General features: G+C 37.6%; 1 protein-coding gene and 1 long non-coding RNA gene across 3 annotated transcripts in view; one reads left to right on the top strand and one right to left on the bottom strand.

Annotated features, from left to right (window-relative positions):
* Window positions 1-648: 648 nt before the first annotated feature.
* On the bottom strand, window positions 649-14,951 carry LOC127680459 (uncharacterized). 2 transcript variants are annotated; one of them, XR_007976951.1, is made up of 4 exons: window positions 14,712-14,951; window positions 3,769-3,862; window positions 1,266-1,352; window positions 649-1,065 (listed from the first exon to the last, which is right to left on the bottom strand). It is a non-coding gene; the product is annotated as an uncharacterized LOC127680459 (long non-coding RNA). The 2 variants fall into 2 exon arrangements; XR_007976952.1 differs by lacking the exon at window positions 14,712-14,951 and adding an exon at window positions 12,120-12,181.
* Window positions 14,952-15,031: 80 nt separating this feature from the next.
* The window catches only part of Crispld1 (cysteine rich secretory protein LCCL domain containing 1), a 34,827-nt gene continuing 27,584 nt past the window's right edge, over window positions 15,032-22,274 (top strand). The window contains exons 1-2 of the mRNA XM_052175907.1: window positions 15,032-15,379; window positions 16,225-16,544. Of these exons, the coding sequence (XP_052031867.1) occupies window positions 16,287-16,544 (258 nt within the window). The 5' untranslated portion in view covers window positions 15,032-15,379; window positions 16,225-16,286. The remainder of the gene's footprint in view (window positions 15,380-16,224; window positions 16,545-22,274) is intronic.

The raw sequence follows: 22,274 nt of genomic DNA, 5'->3' as shown, positions 1-22,274 counted from the left end.
CCCTGGAGGAAATAGAAACATTTTAGGAGGTTAATGGGCAATTAATGGGCAATGAGAGTTTATGGAATGACTACCTTTAATATTTTTTTTCCTGAAGAAATTAAATGAGTCTTTGTATACTTGGAGTAGAGCCCTGGAGGAAATAGAAACATTTTAGGAGGTGGGACTTCACATAGCAAAGATTTGCAACTGCTTTTCTCCAATTTGCCAAAACCATTTTGACTATTTACACATTAAAAAATCAAGTAATTTTTAAAAAAATCAAGTTGTGAGACTTTTTCATGTTTTATTTCTTGCTTTTACATTATATCTTCTAAATAGAGTGTATAATTTGTCAATGCCCAGTGTAAAATTATTTTAATCTGTAACTTTAAGATTGAATTGCTATGAAATTTTACTATCATTTATAGTATACAGTATATTATCTTAACTGACTGCTTCAAAAATGTGTCAACATTTACAGCCTAAACAATAAGGAAACCATTTCCATCTAGTTTGTGATGTGATTAGATTATACTTATGGATGATACTAGACAGAAGAAATTTTGTCAGAACCTTTTTAGAGGAGACATTAGCAAATGTCTACTCACTGGAAATGGGACATCCATGAGAAAAATAGGAAACAAACAACAAACACTTAGACCCAAGTGTGCTTTGGTCAACCAATGATTTTAATTGGGATTAGTTACAGTGGCATGGGCAACAAATGGCTGGCAACAATACCCGATGAATCTATTTGTCTAAATAACTATTAACTACCTAGAAATCCTAGAATGGGGTGCTTCTGTGCCCCCTCCTTGTCCAGGGCAGAAATAGATGAGCCTAAGGCTGTGTAGGTCTTCTTCAGGTAATTACAGCTGCTTATAACTCAAGAGGGCCAGGACAATGCCTAGAGTGTCACATTCTACACTATCATAATTGAGATTATTTTATTTACCCATGTCTTTTAAGTAATATTTGCCCAGTAAGGCAAGAGTGGGTGGGTGGATGGGGGAGCACCCTCATAGAGGCAGGGGAAGTTGGAATACGGGGTTCCACAGCAGAGACCAGGAAAAGAGATAACATCTGAAATGAAAATAGAGAAAATATCTAATAAAAGAAAAAAGTAAATTATTAGATAGAATTTAGAGTATATGCATAATAAGATAATACTGAATCATGAAAAGAAATAAAATCTTATCATTTGCAACAATATGGAAGAATACAGAGATTATAGCTAAGTAAAATGAAGCTGATACAAGAGAGCAAATACCACATGATCTTACCTGTGAAATCAAAATGCTCATTCATTGATATCGGCTACAGTTGCACAACAGCCAGAAAATTAGAAGAACTTATTAGAGGAAGAAAGTCTGTTAATAAAAAAACATTAGATTAAATAAAAGGAGTAAGTTTTAGTTCTTCATTGTACTAGATAATGAATATAATCAGCAACTATGCACAATAAATAAAAAGATTTGTTTGCTCTCATCACATTGAAATGATGTTTAAGATGATGAATATGCTAATTACCTTGATTTTATCATCGTATAATACATGCATGAATTAAAACATGTCATTCCTTCATGTGTATAATTTTGGATAATAAAATGATTTTTAAATAAAAAATAATTTAAATTAAAATAGTAAATATTAGACTATGGATATATATAAACTAAGAAACTGGAATGAAAATGTGCTGTACCTGTAAATATTAAATGCAGAACTAATGTTTTGCCAGGGCTATGGTGAGAGAAGGTTTGTTATGTCTATAGTGTGAGTGCCCTCTGAACATAATACCTCGGAACTAAGAAGAACTCGTATTCTTTGTAGCCTGGCTCAACTCCTTTCAAGACTCACTTAACTGAAAGTTATGCCTCATCGCTGAATGGTCTTTCTTGATGTCTCTTTTAAGCCACACATACTTCTCAGCTCACTCAGTCGCGGGAGAGAGGCTTGGACAGGGTGGACATGAGCCAAGGCTGTTACTGGAATTAGGGCTCCACACGGCCAGGTCAGTGTGAAGATGGTTGTGGTGTGGTTTTTCAGGGTGTGTATGTGTGTGTATGTGTGTGTGTGTGTATGTGTGTGTGTGTATGTGTGCCTGCCTTTGAAGCTGTCCCTATTTGAACTTCCAGTTCCTTTTCCTCATAGCCTAGATGAGAACTGCATTTCACAGTGAGCTTCACTTTCCTCTGCAGCAGATGGGGTGCCTGGTTAAGGTAACATGCATATTGAGTTGCTCCATGGTGGTAACCCAGCATGCACAGATTGATTAAGCTGCTGCAGTCCCATGCAGACCATAGAGCTATCTGGTTAAATTGATGTGATCAACGATAATATTTTGTGCATTACATTTACTTCTCTCCTTCAGCACAGTTCTAACAAAGTCAACCAGACATTTTTATCAACAGCACAGAAACATTTTCCTAGATACCTAATGCCAGAAAGGTCTTCTCAAAGTTAACAGAAGCTATTTTTCATCAGTGTATATGATTATAAATATGAATGAGAATGGCATTAGTATTTTAGCTTCTTTAACAATGAGAGTATTAACTTTGGCATGGAGGTGATATTCTGCCCAGCAGTTTCCATTGGAGAATGACTTGAAATTCCCCAGTTTTCCTCCAGCTTTCAAGTTAGCTTGACCGCTAAGAGTATTACAGGGCTAGGAGGAAAAGATAGGCTGCTGAGAGGACTACAGTTGCTCTGTGCCTGAACTTGACTTTGCCTTTTCCTCCATACAAATGAGCTGGTAAGAGGCACGCTGAGAGGACTCCTCAGAGAGGCCAGTGAGAGACTATCTATCACAGCCAGAAAGTGATGCAAAGCAGCACTAAGCACCAATGATTTACCTGATCCCCACCCAAAACCCCGACAAAAATCTAGCAACACATGCATCTGCACTTAAACTTCTTTTTACCCCTTCTTTGGAAAAAATTCAAGTCACAGTAGTTTTGGGGAAACTATTAACCCACTTTGGTTCCTTGTCGATCACTCATCTGTCCAATAATGTAGAAGCATTCAGAGATTTCTAGTTCATGGGAGGTGAGTAGGCTGTTATCTGTCACTTAGAATGGGAGGAATGTATTTATAACATTTACATTTGTACTAGGTATAAATTATTGCTGTTTATTTAGATATAGCTTCTTTAGTCAACCATACTAGAAGAAAAAAATGAAATATTTTTCTATTGTATCTTTAAAACAATTCAAATTGTTGTCATATAAAAGAGAAAGAAATATTATTTATCCCAGGAATAAATAATCAAGGAGTGTGGAAGTGTTTTATATAGTAACATAAGTTAAATATATATTTCATTATTTCTTAAAATAATAATTATTTATTAAAATAATAATCTCAGCTTAAGATTCTCCTTGCAGAGTGCATCCTCCTTGTAGTTCATCACCCTTGTACACAAAGGCTGGCACATGCTTCCTGTGAATAAGGGAGTTTATTTAGCTGACAGTTTGGAAGATTGAGGAACATGTCATATGCAGCAAATTCAGGTGTGGTGAGGGGTCCCATGGCAAGTGGCATATGGACAATGGTGGCCATGTTGCTCAGTGCAGGTGATTCTATCTTCAGCCAGGAAGTAGAGCAAAAGAGAGAACAAGTCATGGCTGACCTCTGCTTGATCCACATTCCCAAGAGAACTCAAAGGGTTCAATGGCAGCTACATTGTGAAAGCGTACACTGGAGGACCTAGGAGCTTTATCTGATCCCCTTCTTTTAAGGCCCTGCAACTTCCCAAAGCACTATCCTCTGGAGCTAACATTTAACACTTACCTTGTGGAGGTTAGAGTGTATCTGAAGCATCTCACTGGAAATGTGTTTGTTGGGAACTTTGGTAAAGGGCTCCATTGACTTAACTTCTGGTTTCCTATGTGGGCAATGAAGGCATCAATATTAGAAGAGAAATGGGGGTTTCAGTGCTACTTAAAAAAATTATTTTCTGTTCTAAAAAATTACAAGTAACCTTGAATTGATACATGATATTTTACAGCAAGTGTCTGCTAAAGTTGTTAACACGTTTATTTTTTGAGGATAATAAAATAAGATGCAGAGAGCACATAATGTTTATGACTTCCTTAATGTCAGAACACTGACAAATGACAGAGCTTGGATTAGACCTCCATCCAATTGTACACTCCTGTCTCCTGATACAACTTGCAGGAGGCCTTGCTAGAATACTATCTTGGACCACAGCAGTTTAGATGGAGGATTTCATCAATTGATGGCTTTGAACAAATCACTGGGGCCTTGTGCTGTCTCTTTCATTGTCTTTTCAAAGGAAAATGCCATTTCTTAACTTATTATGGTTATCTTCAGCAGGACTATGAGGAGAGTTCAAAAGTTCTATGAGGGCCAGTGGTAAAATGCCTGGAAATGTTTTATAAGGATTTTCTCTCCCACCCTCTCTTCTTTCTTCATGTCTCTCCTCTGTCTTTGTCTCTCTCTGTCTCTCTTTCTCTCTATCATCTCTCTCCTCTCTCCTTTAAAGATCTAATGGATAGCAATATCTTAAAATGATGTTCTGTCCCTATGCTATCGGTGTATGGACTTCATAACTTCTGTTTATAATGGTGTATACTTCCAATGTATGTTCTCTATTTTCTCACAAAAAAGTAGGTCAATAATTTAATATACTTGAGTTCTTAGAATTGGAATCCAATTTTCTGTTCTTTCTATCAGAAATTAATCTTATGCGTATGACCCTTAATTGTTTTAAAACAAAATCACCCTAATTTGTTTTAAAACCCTAAATAACATAATTAAAACAAGATATATAATTCTCCTATCTTTAGATTACTATTTTTCCTTTTGTTTCTTTTAGCATTCTTTTATAATTGAATCATTTTGTTTTACTGAATGACTTTTGAGGCTGCTTAAATATTTTGAGCACAAATCCATCAGTAATTCAAAAGTTACAGCAAATGTCTGTTTAAACTTAAATTTGCTATTTAATTTGATAGTATTTTCTTGTTTAGCCTAATATGGTTAATTTTAACTTAAATTTTTTTTGAGAATTTTACATGTGAGGACGCTGTTTATTTCATTTCTATGCTTCTATTTCTCCTTCTGCCATGTTAATATCCCTCCCAAATATACTCATCTCAAAAATATGAGCGCTTCATCATAGTCAAATATAAAAAGTTTCCTTTCTGTGTTATGATTATTCTATTTTTTTCTTTATTTAATAATGTAAATATACATCTCTTGACTGGATATGATGGGCACGTGCCTGTAATCTTAAACTATGCCAGTTGAGATAGAATGAATTTAATTTCAAGGCCTACGTGGGTTACTTATGTGAACCTGTCTCTAAAAGACAAGGCAAACAATTCTCTTATATAATCTCATTTTAAGTGTCTTCTATAGATTCGGTGTCATATTTATATTTTTTTATATTGAAGACAATTTCTTGAATGGTCTAAAGTACCATCTAGGTATCATTCCTAATCATTCCAAGCAAAGGATTGATACCTAGATGGACTTTGTGTGTATAGACAGACTTTGCCTTGTTTGATCTTCTTAATGTAAAAATTATTAATGTTATATTTGGAAAAATAAAATATTCTTATACATTATGAAAATTTACAATTTCAATTTATTAAAAATAATTACAGTATATGTGAAATTCTTATGCCTACATAAAAGAGTGGAGTGAGACTCATTAGTTATAGGTTTATAATCAGGGCACTTGCCCATTTACTCCATCAAAAGATGTGTGTTTCCCTGTACTGTTCCTTTCCTACATTGTTTGTTGTGAGCATCTGTGGTAGGTAAGCCATCTGGTCTTGGAAAGGACATGAGGAACAGCTGCCACATTGTCAGGACAAGCCTGAAACCCTCATCTGGCATAGCTTTAAGGAGTCATCTCAGATTTCATCCAAAGCAGTGAGTTTTTTTGGAAAACCCTGCCAATTGGAAGATTATTTGCTAGACTTCTAAACCCTGAACTTCAAGACACAACATGGTATAATGTTCATAGTTTGGATTTTATTTATAAACTTACTCTTCTATTTATAAAATGAATAAATTGGAATAGCTTTAGAAAGCTTCAAAAGATAATAAAGACCATAGAAAATGACCAGGTATGCTCAGTATTTTGAATTAAAGTTCTAATTATTGAAGTATAATTCTAGCAGACTTGAATCTAGAAGCAAAAGTGATTTCTTATATTGGAAATCTGGAAATAACAGTGAACTAAAGTTAAATAGTGTTGGTGAAGTTAGAAAAATAGGTGGAAATAGTTTCTCAAAATATGGTACAAAGGTTCTGTCCTCAGGAGATATTATGGCCTTTGAATGTAACTTTTAATTAAGGCAATATAATGAATTTAGTACCTTGAATACATTTGGGGTTTTGAGATAATATCTTTATTAGTTTTACTTCAAAAGTAGATTGACTTGGCTTTCATAATTTTTCATAGACATAAAAATAATGATTTCTGCATTTTACAACAAACCAAATCAAGCCAAATTTTGACATTTTCTTTGTTAACATAATTGTTAACATTGATTAGATTTTTGTGAGGCTGTCAGGTTTATGTGGAGGATGGAATTTAACTTCAGGTGCTTTTATAAACCACTCTATTATTTTTTTGAGGCTGGATATCTCAGTGGACTTTCAGCTTACTAAATTGACTAAGATGAATTAGGGGCCAGGGAACCCCAGAGACCGTCTATTGCTGTTTCTTCAGCACTGAATTATAGGCTCAGTCCTCCATGCCTGGCTTTTTCCATTGGGCATTGGAAATCTGAGCTTAGGTTCTCATGCTTAGATGCAGTAGACATTTTACTGACTGGCCCATCTCCCCAGCCCCATCTTTGCACAGTTTCAATTTTTCAATTAAATGGAAATTTAGCTTAGAGTAAATGTATATGTATAACAGCACAGGAATAGTCATTTCTTTGTCTTATACTTACCTTAAAGTAAAAAATAGCAAAAACAAAGTTAATAAAGAGAATTTCATTTCTTTACAGTTTATTATCTATAATGATAGGGAGTAGCTCAGTTTTATAATCAGCTAAAGGCCATTAACACGTTATTGTAACATAAATGACTAAGTGAAAGCTATACAATGAGAAAGACAGATTTCCCAATGGTTGCTACGAACCTTGGTTGGTATTTGATTTGTGACATTAATTACCAGTGGAAAGCACTGAGTCCCAGAACTTAAGCAGGAAGACATGATCACTGAGTATTCATGAAATGCCAAAACAGAGCTACTTCTGTCTAAGGAAATTATATTCAGCTTGGAAGGTTCCAGAAAGAGAGTGATGCCAGGTTTATGCCACAAACTGAAGATCAATTGCAGCATATGTTTTTACCAAATTAAATAGCTTTAGAAAGGTTTAGAAAACAGTTGAGACATATAAAGTTGCTAATGCTCAAAGCAGCACATAGTGTCACAAAGAAAACGTCGTCTTTGGAAAAAGACATAAGAAGAAAAGTGAAGTAGTGGGCGAAATAGTAAAAAGATGGGGAGAAAGAAAGTGGGTCTGTATTTCTTTAGATGATTTTTCTCTTGGTTTGCATCCCTTTAATTCTGACACTGTCCCTTGGATTAGTAAACTGAACCAAGGATCTACTTTAAACAAATTTTGAGAAGCCAGAAGTAGAACAGAAAATATGGTTAGATAGACCAAGGCAATTTGCTCAATATATGGGAGCAATGTTCAGTTTGTTAATAGACAGTCTGTGAGCTGAATTGTTATAAACAGAAAAGTTATTAATTTAAAGTAGAAATCAAATCCATCTTCTAGGATTTGATGAGGTGGATGATTTTTCTTATATGTCCCCTTTCAAATAATCTTTTAACAATTGTAGGCAGTCTTTATTTTTACATATTTAGAATATATAATAAAATCACAGATGCACCTCAACTTATCCTATAAAATCTTGAGTGAGCTAGAGAGAAGGCTGCCTTGGCCAGGGGAGAAATGTGTCTTGAATGTTTCTGATTCCTTGCTCAGCCATTCTGTTGGCCATCTGGATCTCAGCCACTGTTCACATCTCTAAACACACACCTACTACTTCCTTCCTGGCACATGCTTAACCTGACTCTGCAGAACATTGCTTCCTTTATATAATAACATTGAGGCCAGACAGTCTTTATAATTCATTTTATTTTTCCATATCACAAAATGTGCTTCACCTTGGATTTGACCCTGCATGCTTCCCGCCATTCACTTTCTGTTTTAACCAGTGAGTGTTCCTTTTTGCAGAATCAGCTCTTTCTAAAGTAAAAAATCCTGTTTGGTTTCAAGGTTAGTTTTCTTAAATATTTCATTTGTTAAAATGCTATGTGACAGTGGAGCATTATTGACTGTCCCTTCCCCCTCCAGCATTGAGCTAGGCTTTTTAGCCTCTTTGGTCAACCTGCGACATTCCTGGCTGCCAGCCCCCTACCCCCCTGCTGCCAGCCCCCACCCCCCCTGCTTTCCCCTTGTGTTATTCTTGGCCTTTGTTCTTCAGAGAACAATACTGCTGCTTTCACTTGGAAGTCATGGCAGCCTCAGGCCAGTCTCAACTGGAAGCCTTCTGGACCTGTTAGATGTGAAGTGCTCTGATCCTAGAAGGCAACCTGCTGAGATTGGAGCCAACGAGTTCTCAGTTCTTGGATCTCTCCTTGAAGTGTGGGGGCAGGGATTTATTCTGAAGGCTATATATTGACTAAATATTATTAAAGCTTTGGTCATGATCGGCTAATGTTGTCCTGAGTCAGTTCTCTTTTGTTGCCTCCCCGTATATCCCCAGTATTCTCTTTCAGGTCTCTGGTTCACCTGTAGCTGCTGGCAGCAATAATTGACTAAATCATACATTTTTAAATCTATAAATCCTTTAGGAAAAGCAATTCAATTCTTCCAAGTGAACAATCTCTTAGAAAGGAGAGCTGTGGAGCACAGCTTGATACAATATTTTATATACTGCTTTCCTGCTTTTCTTTAAAATTGAATCAACCTAAATACAATTATCCTTGTATTTATTTATTGTTGGTTAAGAGTCACTAACTGGATTATTGACAAGATTCATAGAAAAACAAAACAAAAACAAAACAAAACACCTGCAACATTTCAAATGGTAGGCCACCCGTGAAGTGAAAAGCAAGCAGGTGTCTGAACTTCAAAATAAAATGGTTTGTTCAGATGTCTTCTGTGATCTTGCCATGGCCTTCCACTTCTGATGCCAGTTTTTCATTGTACAAAGAAAGTAGCAGCTGGTGGACTAAGGTTTGGTTATGGGATTGCTCTGGCAAGGATTTTGGCAAGGATGATGGGTCATTCAGTTCTAGTTACCTGATCTCTCTGAACCTCAACAATACTTGTTCTACATGACCAGTTCATTACTTCTAGTGTTAAGGGCTCATCAGGAAGATACCAAAATTGGTCCTGAAATTAAGATCATTAACTGAAGCAAGTCAGAAGCAGAAACAGGCATCTCCTGTGACATTATGGATGTTTTAGATATGTTTGCAAAAGCTGGCTATTTAAACCAATAATTTAATATTTTCTATTTGTCCATATGCTTTTCTTATTGTTTATAAAATCATCTAATACTTTATTTTATAGTAATTGTCCCCACTCTGTCTGTATCTTCCCCTCTCTCTCTCCTCCTTGCTGTCCTTCTGTCTGTCTTCCCACCTTTCACTTTGTGTGTGTATTATGTGTTCATTCAGCATGCATATCCTTATGTGCATGCATGATGGGAGCTGATGTCATCTGTCTTGTATATTAGTTCTTCACCTTAGTTTTTGAGACAGGCTCTCTCACTGAACCTGGTGGTCACTGAATTAACCAAGCTGTATGGAAAATGAGTTCCGAGAATCCTGCTGTCTGTGCTTACCCAGTTCTTCTGCTGCCTGTCCAGCTTTTACAAGAGCTCTGATTCAAACTCATTTTCTTGTGCTTACAGGCCAAATGGGTTATTGACAGATCCATCTACCCAGCAACTCTTTTTAATTAGAAAGCTTGGTAAGGTCCATACTAATCTTTATGCTTATTTTCAGGAGACTAGTTGGAGGCTATATATTACAAATAAAAGGGTTGCTTAAATCCTCCCCATTTTCAGTGTTTTCTCTATAATTTGTCTAGTTATAATTAAATTTTTAATAGCTCCTCTAATATGGATTGACAAAATATTTGATCCTAAGGTACTACACACACACACACACACACACACACACACACACATACATGCACATGTGCATTCTGAACTGTAGAGCGCATCTATATGTCAGACACTAGAGTTTTTATTCACTTTAATTAAGTACGATTCTATAAAATTGTCATTTAAAGTGGAATATGGGCTTCAGTCAACTATTTCTTCATAGGCTAGCTAATGACAGCTGAAGAAGCTTTCATGCCCATTAGGCTGGAATGGAAAACTTTCTTCAGCCATTCATTCTACTGATGAACAGGTGGATATTTTCCTTCTATCAATGCTCTTCTTTCAGAAGTTCTTTCCAATGATGCTGGAAGACCTATACCCTAAACATTTAATGAATCTCATCTGTAGGTCTAGGTAGGGGGGACTCTACCCCTGAATGTGCTCTACAACTTTTTTCATTTTAAAATAGGTTTGCATTTCTCTATGCTGTGCTTTAAGAAAGTGAAAATAAACTGCTCAAACCAGATGGATGGTTTTATGTCAATGGATGTATCTTTCTATCTCTTGGACATACTTTAGATTAAAAATCTGCTCATGCTGTAATTATACATATAGGTTATATAGTGATATATAGAAACATAATCCACTAAATGAGACAACATTTATAACACCTTCCTAAAATATGTGACCTTTCTACTGTTAGGAAACATTTTCTACAGATCATTAGGAAGACAATATGAAAAAGAAAAAGTGAATTAGATATGTATTGCATTTATTTATTTAAAAGAGAGTTTATATCCACAAATTTTTATTTAAATGAATGTCTTAGGACAGTACTCCTTAACTAGAAAATACTGAAAATATATTAATGTTATTTAGTTTGGAGAGTCTTCCTATAATTGCTAGTGTTCATTTCAGTTTTTACTTTTAAAACAATTGCCCCTTTCTCAGTAGCACAATTGTCTCTGATATATTTACTTCAATCATAGATACTTCGCCCCCAAGGAAATATCTTAGGTAACAAAGATGTCAAGTATGATGAACTTTGCTTATTTTGTAGATTCCAGTTCATCTGCTATGCACACATGCCCTTAGGTTCAAAAGTATTTACACACTTAGTCCTTGGATAGTGGTATTGTATGTAGAGGCTGTACAGCCTTTGGGACATGAGGCCTAGCTGGCATATGGAGGCTCCTAGAGATGGGCCTTAAGGTTCATTGCCTCACTTTCATTCTGGCCAGAATTCTCTGCTTCCTGAACAAGATTTCTGCTTCTGGATCCCATTTGTCACCAGCCATCTCTTGCTTAAACTGTTCATCAGCCATACCTCCAGAAATGAAAGATTATATGCATCCTATACTGTAAACCCAAATAAACCCTTTCTTTTCCTTGCTTCTCTATGGTATTTTGTTAAGGCAATAGGAAAAATCAACTAACAAACATACTTTCTCAAGATCATGTTTTGTATTTTCAAAAGTCCCATTCATCTGTGTATTTAATATACATTGTAAGAGATAAAGTGGAATCCATATACACAACTTACTCTATAAGAAATTTTACCATTGTTGGGAGTAGGGCAAGTATGCAAGCTCTGACTTAAGAAAGTGGAAGAGGTCAGGGAAATGGCAGGAGGGGTGGCTGAACCATGCAAACCTGTGGCAGGGGATGGTTGGAGTTAGATCATCAGATTGAATGTTACAGATTTCCTAGGCAGAGTAGAATAGCAGCAAAGATAGAGAAGCACAAGGAAATTGCTGAATGTTTTATAAATGCATAGAGAGTGGCCCAACTGTGAGCAAAGATAACTTAAATGAGAACTCCTGAATGAGGAGCACCCAGATTGCAAAATAACAACAAAGAGTCTCATTCAAATCTTAAGTCAGGCCACCTTTTTTCTTAGACCCCAAGACACACTAAAAGACTTACTTATAATGTGAAAGTGGGTCTGAATAGTTACAGTCTCTACTAATTCAACTCAAGCATCATAATAAAGCTTGCCTCATCAATGGAATTTATTTCTGTACCTTAGTTTTGAAATCATGATGGTAACTCTATATGAAGTACCTTCTTCACATGAGAGCACAAATCCACCCTATATGGAACAAAGACATGATTGGAAAATGGCTAGCAGTACAGTTAAACCATAACATAGCAATGTTTTCTTCATGACTTTTGGGATAGGCAAGTATTTCTCCTGCAGGCTCCAGGGCTGGTAAAATGGCTCAGGAGTTAAGAAGAGGTACTGTTATTGGAGAGAACTTGGGTTTGGCTCTCAACCCTGTCTTCATGGCTCACAACCTCCTGTAATTTCTGCTCCAGAGCACATTGGTTGTCCCCTCTGGCTTCCTTGGGGACAGGGCATCTTGTGTGTGTGTGTGTGTGTGTGTGTGTATAATGCATAAATACATATACACACAAACTTGCAGGCACTTATACCATATGTACACCAAAGGCTTGCCTGGGTATCAGGCATCATGTAATGTATATATACATACATGTGCACATATATGCAGGCACTGACATACAAAGTTTTTAAAATAAATAAATACATCTATACAAGTTCTCGTTATTAAAGTACTAAACACAAGAAATGTATCATTACACATTAACAAGAGAAGAGATATAACCATGTCTTGATAGATTAGATGTGAGGTTTTGGCAGAATATGGAGTAATTGATACCTCTACAACATGTACTCACTTGGAAATTTAGAGGTAGGTTAGCACACATTTTAAGATAATTCCTTACTCTGCACATATATGTATAATTACAGTATGTGGAATATAACACTAGCAAAAAAGAATCATCTTTGCAGAAATATGTGGATTGCATTGCTTTAAGCTACAAGTAGCTAATACTCAAGCTAAACCAGTGTGGCTTAAACATGCATTTGTTATCTCATATAACAAGAAAATGGAGTGATTGGTCAGGAGCAGGGAGAGACAGATACTATTTGTTCTTTTGTTCAACAGATAAAGAGGTCATTCCTTTAGTCTGTCCCTTGTCTTTGCTCAATAGCAGCTGTATTTTTCAAATCTCACAAATTAGCCCTTAAATATATATTTTCTTTTGATCACAAAAGAAAACCATTGCAACCTGTTTCCTTAGCTCTAAATACAGCTCTGACTTCCTTGAATTATGAGCAAGTATTACTTCAACTGTCTCTTACTACACAAGTCACTACTACAGGGATCTATTTTGAAGAATTGCTTAGAATAAGCAACAGTCACTTCCTAAGATTGCTGCTGATGAGAAGGTGGTTACCTACGTATTTGAATGGAATAAAGAGGTGGGAGACCTTGTGTTGACCAAGTACACAACAGTGTGTGCCACAATAGAGGAGAAATGTTGCATCCCACCACAGCTTTACAAGGAACTGCTTCAGTCATAAACCAAAATGCCATTTTGACATGCACTTTATATAGATAAAATGTTTTCTTTTTTGACAAATAGACTTTGCAATAATAAATAAAAACATGAACTGTATCCAAAAAGCTTTTTATACTGAATTGGAAATGCAAGATTATTGAAGGTTAATGCTTAATATGATGAATTTTAGGTCATTCTTATATTAAAATGCAATAATTCCTTACCAAATTTCTTGTCATCTTTATTTAAGTTCCTTTTCAAATATTTCAAATATTTGCAATTACTTTTAACAGGTTTAACTCAATTCTCTGTATGATTTTCAATGGCACATAAAGTGTTCAGGAACTGATCCTCCAACTTTAGTCATATCACCAGTCCTTTACCACAAACTTGAATGCTTCAGATGCAAAAGCCCTGTTTCTTGAATGCCCGGCACGTGAATTATGAATTAATATTCCAAAGCTACAAATTTGCGGCCATTCAGTGGGTACAATGCTGAAGATAAAACTTGTGACTCTACCCACAGCTTCCTCTTTCTGATAGGTCGGCTCTGCATTCTTTGCTGTTTGTTCTAGGCAGCAAGGACTCCTTTCACCAGAGACTTTGAGGCCTGACTACAGAAGAGCAGCTGGATAATGGAAAGAGGCAGGTAATGGTTGGGACAATCTCAGAATCCCTAGCACAGGGTTTTTGTTTGGTCTTGTGAGATACTCCAGATAAAGAGACAGAAATTTGAGACTCTCAAAGGAGCAGATGCAAAGACAGGAGATTAGATAATCCACTTCAAAGCAAAGTGTGTTTGTACAAACTGCACTGCACTCAGTAGGGCAACACTTTTTGAATTTACAATTAGTAAATTCCTACTCTAGGATGTAAAACAAGTATCTGTCTTGGGACTGAGATTTGAGATCCTGACAGACTACCCATGATATATTGTTTAAAGGACTCTTCTCATTTTCACAAATGCCAGGTGTCAGTGATCCCTTTTCAGAAGCCAATGCAGCATGTTTCATTAAATGTCTCAACTGTCAGGCAATATCCACTTCAATGGTCTTCTGAAACTCCTTTTCCATCTGGTCCTCATTAAGCTTTAGTAGCCAAAGAAAGACTTCTCCCTTTTAGAAACTAGAGACCAATGGGGATCCATTAGAGAAATTAAAAAGCATTTCTGTCTTCATCTCACCTCCTAGATTTCCTTTTGTGTATACAAGACTGGAAGTTCTTAGCATACCTCCATACCCACCTACCTCAAGTTCTGGGGCTAGCTCCTTTGCTACCCAGACTGAAAGGAATTTCAGAGTCCAGTCAGAGGAACTAGAGGGAGGGTGTCTGATCTGAGAGAGGCAGGAGGAGTTAGGGGCGCTCTTCCCTCAGGGTCCAGAGCTTGCCTGCCCCCACTCACAGAGGCACAGAGCATATACCCATGAAAGCTCCTGGCTTGTTGCAAGCCGACTCCCGTGGGCCTCCGGCCAGGCCAGGACTGGGTGGAGGTGGAGGGGGGAGGGTGTAGGCAAGGAGGGCTTTGGCATCACGTGCCTACACAGGGACCTCAATAAACGTCCCTGAGCTCTGAGGAGCAGCGGAAGTGCCTAGCGCCAGAGTTCTGCATGCCCAGACGGCACCCAGCTGAAGCACGAGGTTCCCGCGGAGTTTCCCCTTTGTCCCACCTTATCCTCCAGTTCTGGAACAGCAGGGAGCCCACTCTGAGAGCTGCTTTCCGTGGCCACTCTGCTAAATTTGGAGTCCTTACTCGCTGTTCCTCCCAGGTTTGCGTCCCCAGGGGTCAGCCGGCTCCTCAGTCAGACTCCGGCTGTGGCTTCGCCACTGAAGAGAAGAATTAATTAAGGCTGGGAAAAGCTGCAGAGACAAGCCGTCCTGCTAGGCTCTGCTCTCAGGGGAACATCACACTGGAGAGGTAAGGAAGATGCACAAGCTGGATCTAGAGTGATCCAGCTGCCAGGTTTTCCTGGTTCCCTATTTGGAAACAGGATCTAGGAAAAGCTGACTTGTAGAGAACAGCCTGGTCCGGACAGAGTAGATGGGTGGCAGGGCAGGAACCCTTCCTTTCACCTTGTCCTGAAAGCGCCCTCCCTGAAGGGTTCAGTGAACCTTGGACTCGTGTTGTATGTGAGGGACATGCTCTGAGGTTTTCCAAGAGTGCTCTTGGTAGGGTATAATTCATATGTTGGGCACAAACTTTGCCAGAATATGGGAATATAATTGATTTCTCCTTCTGCGCGTGGGTGAAAAAAAAGTTGCTCCAGGGACTTGTGCCATTATTTGCAGTGAATCACAGGCCCTCTCCAGGTACCCAGGAACACAGGCATGAGTAGTTCATGAATAGTGATGAACCAGAGATGAAATGCTGGGATATTATGCCTTTAAAAATAAAATAAAACATAGCAAAATAAATAAAAAACTTTAAAGTGTCTACAGAAAATAAAAGCCTCTAGACAAAAATAAAACTCTATATAAATAGAACTCCTTGCAGGATATATCATTTAGAACCTTGTAATTCAGAAATTATTCTCAAGCCTTGAGCTTCCCTGGCTACTTTTGCCTTCGACTTTTGGCATAGTGGGAAGCTTGGAAAAAAGTATTTTGTGTCAAAAATATTGTACAGAAAACATTGTACATTGTAAAAGTTCTTTATGGGAAAATGGAGGTGGTAGAAAATATATTTTCAAAATCGGAGTGCTTACATATTGGGCTTTGCTATCATAAAATAATTTCATCTGAATCACGTGACATGTCTTATAGCCAAGAGGAGTGGACGAGCCTGTCTTAGAGACTTTCCCGGGGAACCCCAGAGGCCATTCATTATGATGTGTAAGGCACGGGAGTGGCTCAGAGTGACCACACTGCTATTCGTGGCTAGAGCAGTTCCAGCTATGGTGGTTCCTAATGTCACCTTGTTGGAGAAACTTTTGGAAAAGTACATGGATGAGGATGGCGAATGGTGGACAGCTAAGCAAAGAGGGAAAAGAGCCATCACAGACAACGACATGCAGAGCATCTTGGATCTCCATAATAAACTGAGAAGTCAGGTGTACCCAACAGCCTCTAATATGGAGTATATGGTAAGACATTGTTCACGTGAATATCGAAGAAATGTTCTTGATACATAGAGCAGAGGAGGAAAATTGCACGATGCTGTTCTTTAATCTTTACTCACTCATTCTGCTTTAATTTTTAACATTTTCTTTAAGTATATCCTTATCTGCACACTCTTCTGTTCACGTTTGTATTCTTAAGAACTCTTTCAATTTCAGTGTAAACTTAAGTACCTTCAGATCCACTGTTCCTAAGTATTCTAAGCTCTGCTCTGAAGGAAGCTCACTGTTCCTAAATAGCTCCTGTATCGACTTTAAATGTCTCTTTTTATATATAATTCTTTTACACAAAAGAGGGGTCACACGCCGTGATGAAAGAAGGGCAATCAGAGGCCAGCTTTCAGCAGTCAGTTTTCTTTTAGCACATGAACTCAGGTTATCAGACCTTGATTCTCAGGCTTGGCGTTTATTGCCTGAGTCATCTAGACAGCCTTGCCATATTGACTGAGTTGAACAATTTCCCCAGCCTCTCTATTGGATTTTATTTAAAATAAAGAACTTAGGAGTTCAATACTACATAAGGGATTGTGATGGTTTCTGTGTGTGATTTAATATTCAAATCATGAAAAATAAGTTTCATGATTCTTATATCTACTTGCAAAAACAAACAAACAAAGCAACAATAATTGCACAGTATGTATAATGACTAGTCTTGGATGTTTGATTTTCATTTTGATTCATTGGTTTCTTTCTATCATTGAAAGGTAGGTTCAGAAACAAGCCAAGGTTTATGTTGTTATTGCCCTTAGATATTATTAACATCAGAACTGTGTGCTGGCTTTAACTAGTTGCAGATCTCTGTGCCCCACTGTAATAGTAGGAAACAATAATTTTAGAATACTGAAGAGGTATTTAAAAATAATTATTGGGACTATTATTGATTTTATGATATTCATAAGGATGAAAGACTGATACTGATTAGTCTTTTAGAATACAGTTAGCTTGATTATTTAAAATGCTATTACTTTAAGGAATAAAGCTTAAATCTCAAAGTTGGCCAAAGAGCTATTTTCTGTGTAACTTTCAATATTCTCTTGCAGTCTATTTGCTGTTTCAGATTCATTGTTGAAACAGCAATGTCCATATTTGTAATTAGTACTAATTATAGTCCTACAGCAGCCAAGCCACACATCGGCTTATTAATGTTACATCCCTATTTCTACCCTTATCGTCACTTAATGGATAGAGTTAAATATTTCTATAGAAAAGCCAGACCTTTTTTTGAAGAGCTTATAGTTTGATTGAGGAAAAAGAATATACTTAAAATCTTTACATACATGAGGCACAAAATTCTTTGATCTGAGGGTATTGAAATGTTCCTTCTCGTGAGAGCTCTTCCAGACTACCCCTGAGATGTGTCCTGTTTCATAAAGGTAATCAGTACCATTAAAGGTAAGAGAAGAGGTTGTGGGTAAGAGGTGGAAAAGTAGAGAAATGTACATACCAGACATAGTCAGCCTACTCTGGGAGAATCAGGTTAGGTAGGTACAAGCCCAGAGCTGGGGAAGAATCTGGAACCACAGACATGATGATGGAAACTGGAAAGCCCAGGGAGAGTTTGGTTCAGGGTTAGTTAAGAAATGAGCCTTAGGACATCAAATGAAGTGACAAGAGATTACCAAGTATAAACACTGGCTTTGTATGTGTAGAACAGCAGGCTCACATCTTGTCTCTGTTGTTTATTGGAATGTGAACTCTGATAGTCTGCTACTATTCTGGGGCTAAGCTATTCAGTTGTAAATCTGGTGGAAAACTACAAAACCCAGAGGTGGCACTAAAGAGACTCTGGTGAACTAATGTGTTTTCTTTGGGCCTGCCTTCTTGTGGATTTCTGACTCTGAAGTATTGTGTGATCATCTATATCCTTCTTTTTTTCAACATTGAAAAATATTTTCTCTGCGTTTTGCTTTATCAATTCAATTGAAATATCCTCAGACTTCCATGGCTCTGTCTTCCATAACTCCATCTGGCAATCCTCTCTGCACTGTCTTCATGCATTTCCTAGTATGCATGGAGTGGCTTCCATGTGGACTCATTCTATGATAACTTCAAAGGAAAGCTAAGTAATGTCTGTTCAGTCCTTGCCAAGAAACAGGCAAATAGCTGTATTCAAGTCCACACAACTTATTTCCACACCATACATATGAATGTGCATCTGCTAATCCAGTTCTAGCATCCACCTCACAAATGTCTTTGAGCCCCACCTCTTCTATTTTGTTCTCACTTCGGTTTCTTTACTCAAATCTGCATTGGCATCACACCTTCCCATTTAGCAGACTGCATTAATTTATTCCTGTTTTATAGCCTAGTGTATCCTCATCACACCTGGTAAAGCTGACCTTTCTCTGAGCTTGTCTGTGTCAGTTACTCAGTTGAACAAAAGTTCTATTAACTTCTTCCTGATTAAGAAGCTAATGGCTCTAGAATTAACTCAGTCATGATAAACCTCAGCTACCTGTGTTCACACTGCTACATTTGCTGTTCTGAATGAAGTACATGCTTCTTCAGCTTCTTCATCCATTTACATGCCTGTGTTTCTTCTCTTCCTATCAGTCTCATGTATATCCCTCAAAACTGGGCTCAGATGTCATCCTTTCAAAGAATTTTCTAGTGGGTGCCATCATCTGTCCCATTCTAAAATATCTTATTGTACTCTAGTTATAATACAGAAGTTTCAGTGAAATATATGCATGTCTTGTTTCTTTTCTAGACTTTGAATTCAATTCTAAAATATATGTGTTAAATGAAGGCATAAGAGAAATAATAAGTAAGATAATATCTGAGATAATTCTGGAGAATAGGCATGAAAGAGAAATTAAAATAATAAACAGGATAGCTTAATTTCTCCATAGTATTTTAATTTTTCTTTAATAGTATTGCTTAGATGATGCTTGCATCTGTTGTTCCTGTTCTTTTCATTAGGTTTTCTATATCCAGGATTCCCCTAGTTTGTATTTTCTTTATTGCTTCTATTTCTCCTTTCAGGTCTTGAACAGTTTCATATATTTCCTTGACCTATTTAATTGTATTTTCCTGTATATCTTTCAGGGATTTTTTTCCTCTTTAAAGACTTCTGTCTGTTTGATTATATTTTCCTCTATTTTTTTAAAGGAATTTATTCACTTCCTTCTTCAAGGCCTCTATCACCATTTTTTTAAGATTAGGATATTTTATTTATTTACATTTCATATGTTACCCCCTTTTCAGGTTTCCTCTCTGCAAACCCCCTATGTAATCCCCCCCTTACCCTGCTTCTATGACTATGCTCCCCCACCCACCTACTCACTTCTGCCTAACTACTCTAGCATTCCTTTACACTAGGGCATCAAGCCTTCACAGGACTAAAGGCCTCCCCTCCCACTGATACCAGATAAGGCCCCTTCAGCTCAAGAGAATCTCAGGTGTAAAAGATACAATAGAAGAAACTGATACATCAGTGAAAGAAAATGTTAAGTGTAAAATATTTCTGACAAAAACAATACAGGAAATCTGGGATACTATGGAAAGACCTAACCTAAAAACAATAGAAATAGAAGAAGGCAGAGTCCCAGTTCCAAGGCCCAGAAAATATTTTCAACAAAATCATAGAGAAAACCTTTCCCAACCTAAAGAAAGAAATGTCTATAAACATAAAAATATATTATTGCTTAGAAACAATAAAGTTATATTTTAGAAGTATTTTTAGCTACAATTCATGGGAATTATATTTTTATAAAACTATCTGCACTTTAAAATTAATGTATTTTTGTCTTTGGAATTTTTTGCCACTACGATGGCAATACTGGAGAAAGAAATAATGCAGAAGTCCAGCTTTACTAAGGTTTGTATTCATGGAGTGACTTGCTGGAGTTCAGGAGAGAAATGTGGAAAGAGTTGGGAATTATGCTGGGGTTTGTTTCTCCATTCAGCATAGCTTGGGAGATTCCTTTATATGAGGAATATCTAGGGCTCAGCACCAAATGCAAGCATCCCTCCCTTGACTGTCTAGACTCAACATGTTGTTCTGTGTGGCTAAGAGTGAGTCTCGGAAGTGGTAGAGAAAATGAAGACAAAGATTTCATTGGAAGGGACAATATAGGTCCCTTTAGTCAGTATGTATGTGTATTGAATAGAGCCTGATTTTAGGATTGTTCCAAGCATCACTGCTTTAGGCTTTAAGTGGCTGGAATGCAATTTTCTACAACAATACAATGGTTGTCAAGTTGATAGTGACCAAAAGTGGATGGCAATATGAAGGTGGTGAGAAGTGGTAGTCATATAAATACTACCTCATAGTTCATGCAATCTGAAAAATTCAAAGAAGCCTTTTTAAAGCTACATAAAGTTGACCTGGCTAGCAGGCATCCAGGAGATTGAATTCTCTGTTCTCGTGAAGTCCTATCTATCCAAGTCATGGTACAGAAATTTGAAGATTAGTGATGGTTTTCACTTTGGATTAGCGGGGCCCTTGTACCTGCATAGGCATGGTGAGCACCCATGTACCTGTGGAGGGAGGCTGCTCGGCAGGAGGGGGAAATCCGGACTTGATTCTGTGGGGCAAAGGGCTGGAATACCTGCAGAGGGAAAAGAAAAGAGATAGAGAAGTAAAGAGAGAAAGAAAAGATAAAGGAGTGAGAGCTGGCCATGACCATGTGGAAAGAGGGGAGAAAATGGGACAAGAAAGGGAACAGGGGTCAAGAGAGAGAGAGAGAGAGGCAAGAGAGAAGGGGCAAGAGAGTTAGGAGGGGCCCCGCATCCCCTTTTATAGTGGGCCAGGCTACCTGGCTGTTGCCAGGTAACTGTGAGGGTGGAGCCCAGCCAGAACACTATGTGACTGATGGCCACAGGATTATGGAGTTGAGGAGTCAGGAGTATGGAGTTGGTGTCTCTGGGAGAATGGCTCACAAGTTCCGTCCTTTGAAAAATATTCCACTGGGTCTCCAGAGTAAGCCTCACTCAACCAGGCCACAGAGTGCCTTTCACAGTCCCACAATTATGCATCCTACAAAGTTAGATGGACTTTTAGAATGTTGTGAAAATTGTAGAATGCTGATTATATGGTATTCAATATAATCCCAGAAGATTAAAGGAGGAAGAATCTGCACTCTACCTCTTCCTTTCCCAGGACAGAGTAGCTTGTTGTTCCCTATCTGCTCTGACTTCTTTCCAAACCAAATTTTGTCTCACATTTCATCTACAAGGAAGTTTCCTCTATAAGGAAGATGGAAACTGTAACATGTATGCAAAACAGCACAGGGACCGGTTTCTTCCAAGGTCATCACTGTGCTATCATGGGTGGATCATTTAAGCTCATTTTTGAACTAGTATTGTTATGCTTTGCATGTGGCAAGACGATATTTGTTCTTGGGGAACTGTTTTTGTTAGAGGAAACTAGAGCTCAGTGCGGGATATTGTGTAGATATTCACATGAATTTATTAAACTGGTTAGACAAACAACAGTAGAATTCATGGTATCCAGTCTGCAGCATAAAGCTATGGCTCATGAACATTCAGACAGTATAGTCAGGATGAGAGCAAAGATCTCCATAGAGACATTTAAGACATGAGATCTTGTTAGGGTGTTGGGCAGTGGTGGAACCTGACTTTAATTCCTGCACTTGGATCTCTGTGAATTCCATGCCAGCCTAGTCTATAGAGTGAGTTCCAGGAAAGCCAGGGCTACACAGAGAAACTCTGTCTCAAAAACAAACAAACAAA

Source organism: Apodemus sylvaticus, chromosome 3, assembly GCF_947179515.1.
Source record: "Apodemus sylvaticus chromosome 3, mApoSyl1.1, whole genome shotgun sequence".
Lineage (NCBI taxonomy): Eukaryota > Metazoa > Chordata > Mammalia > Rodentia > Muridae > Apodemus > Apodemus sylvaticus.
This window is presented reverse-complemented; position numbering and strand designations above follow the sequence as displayed.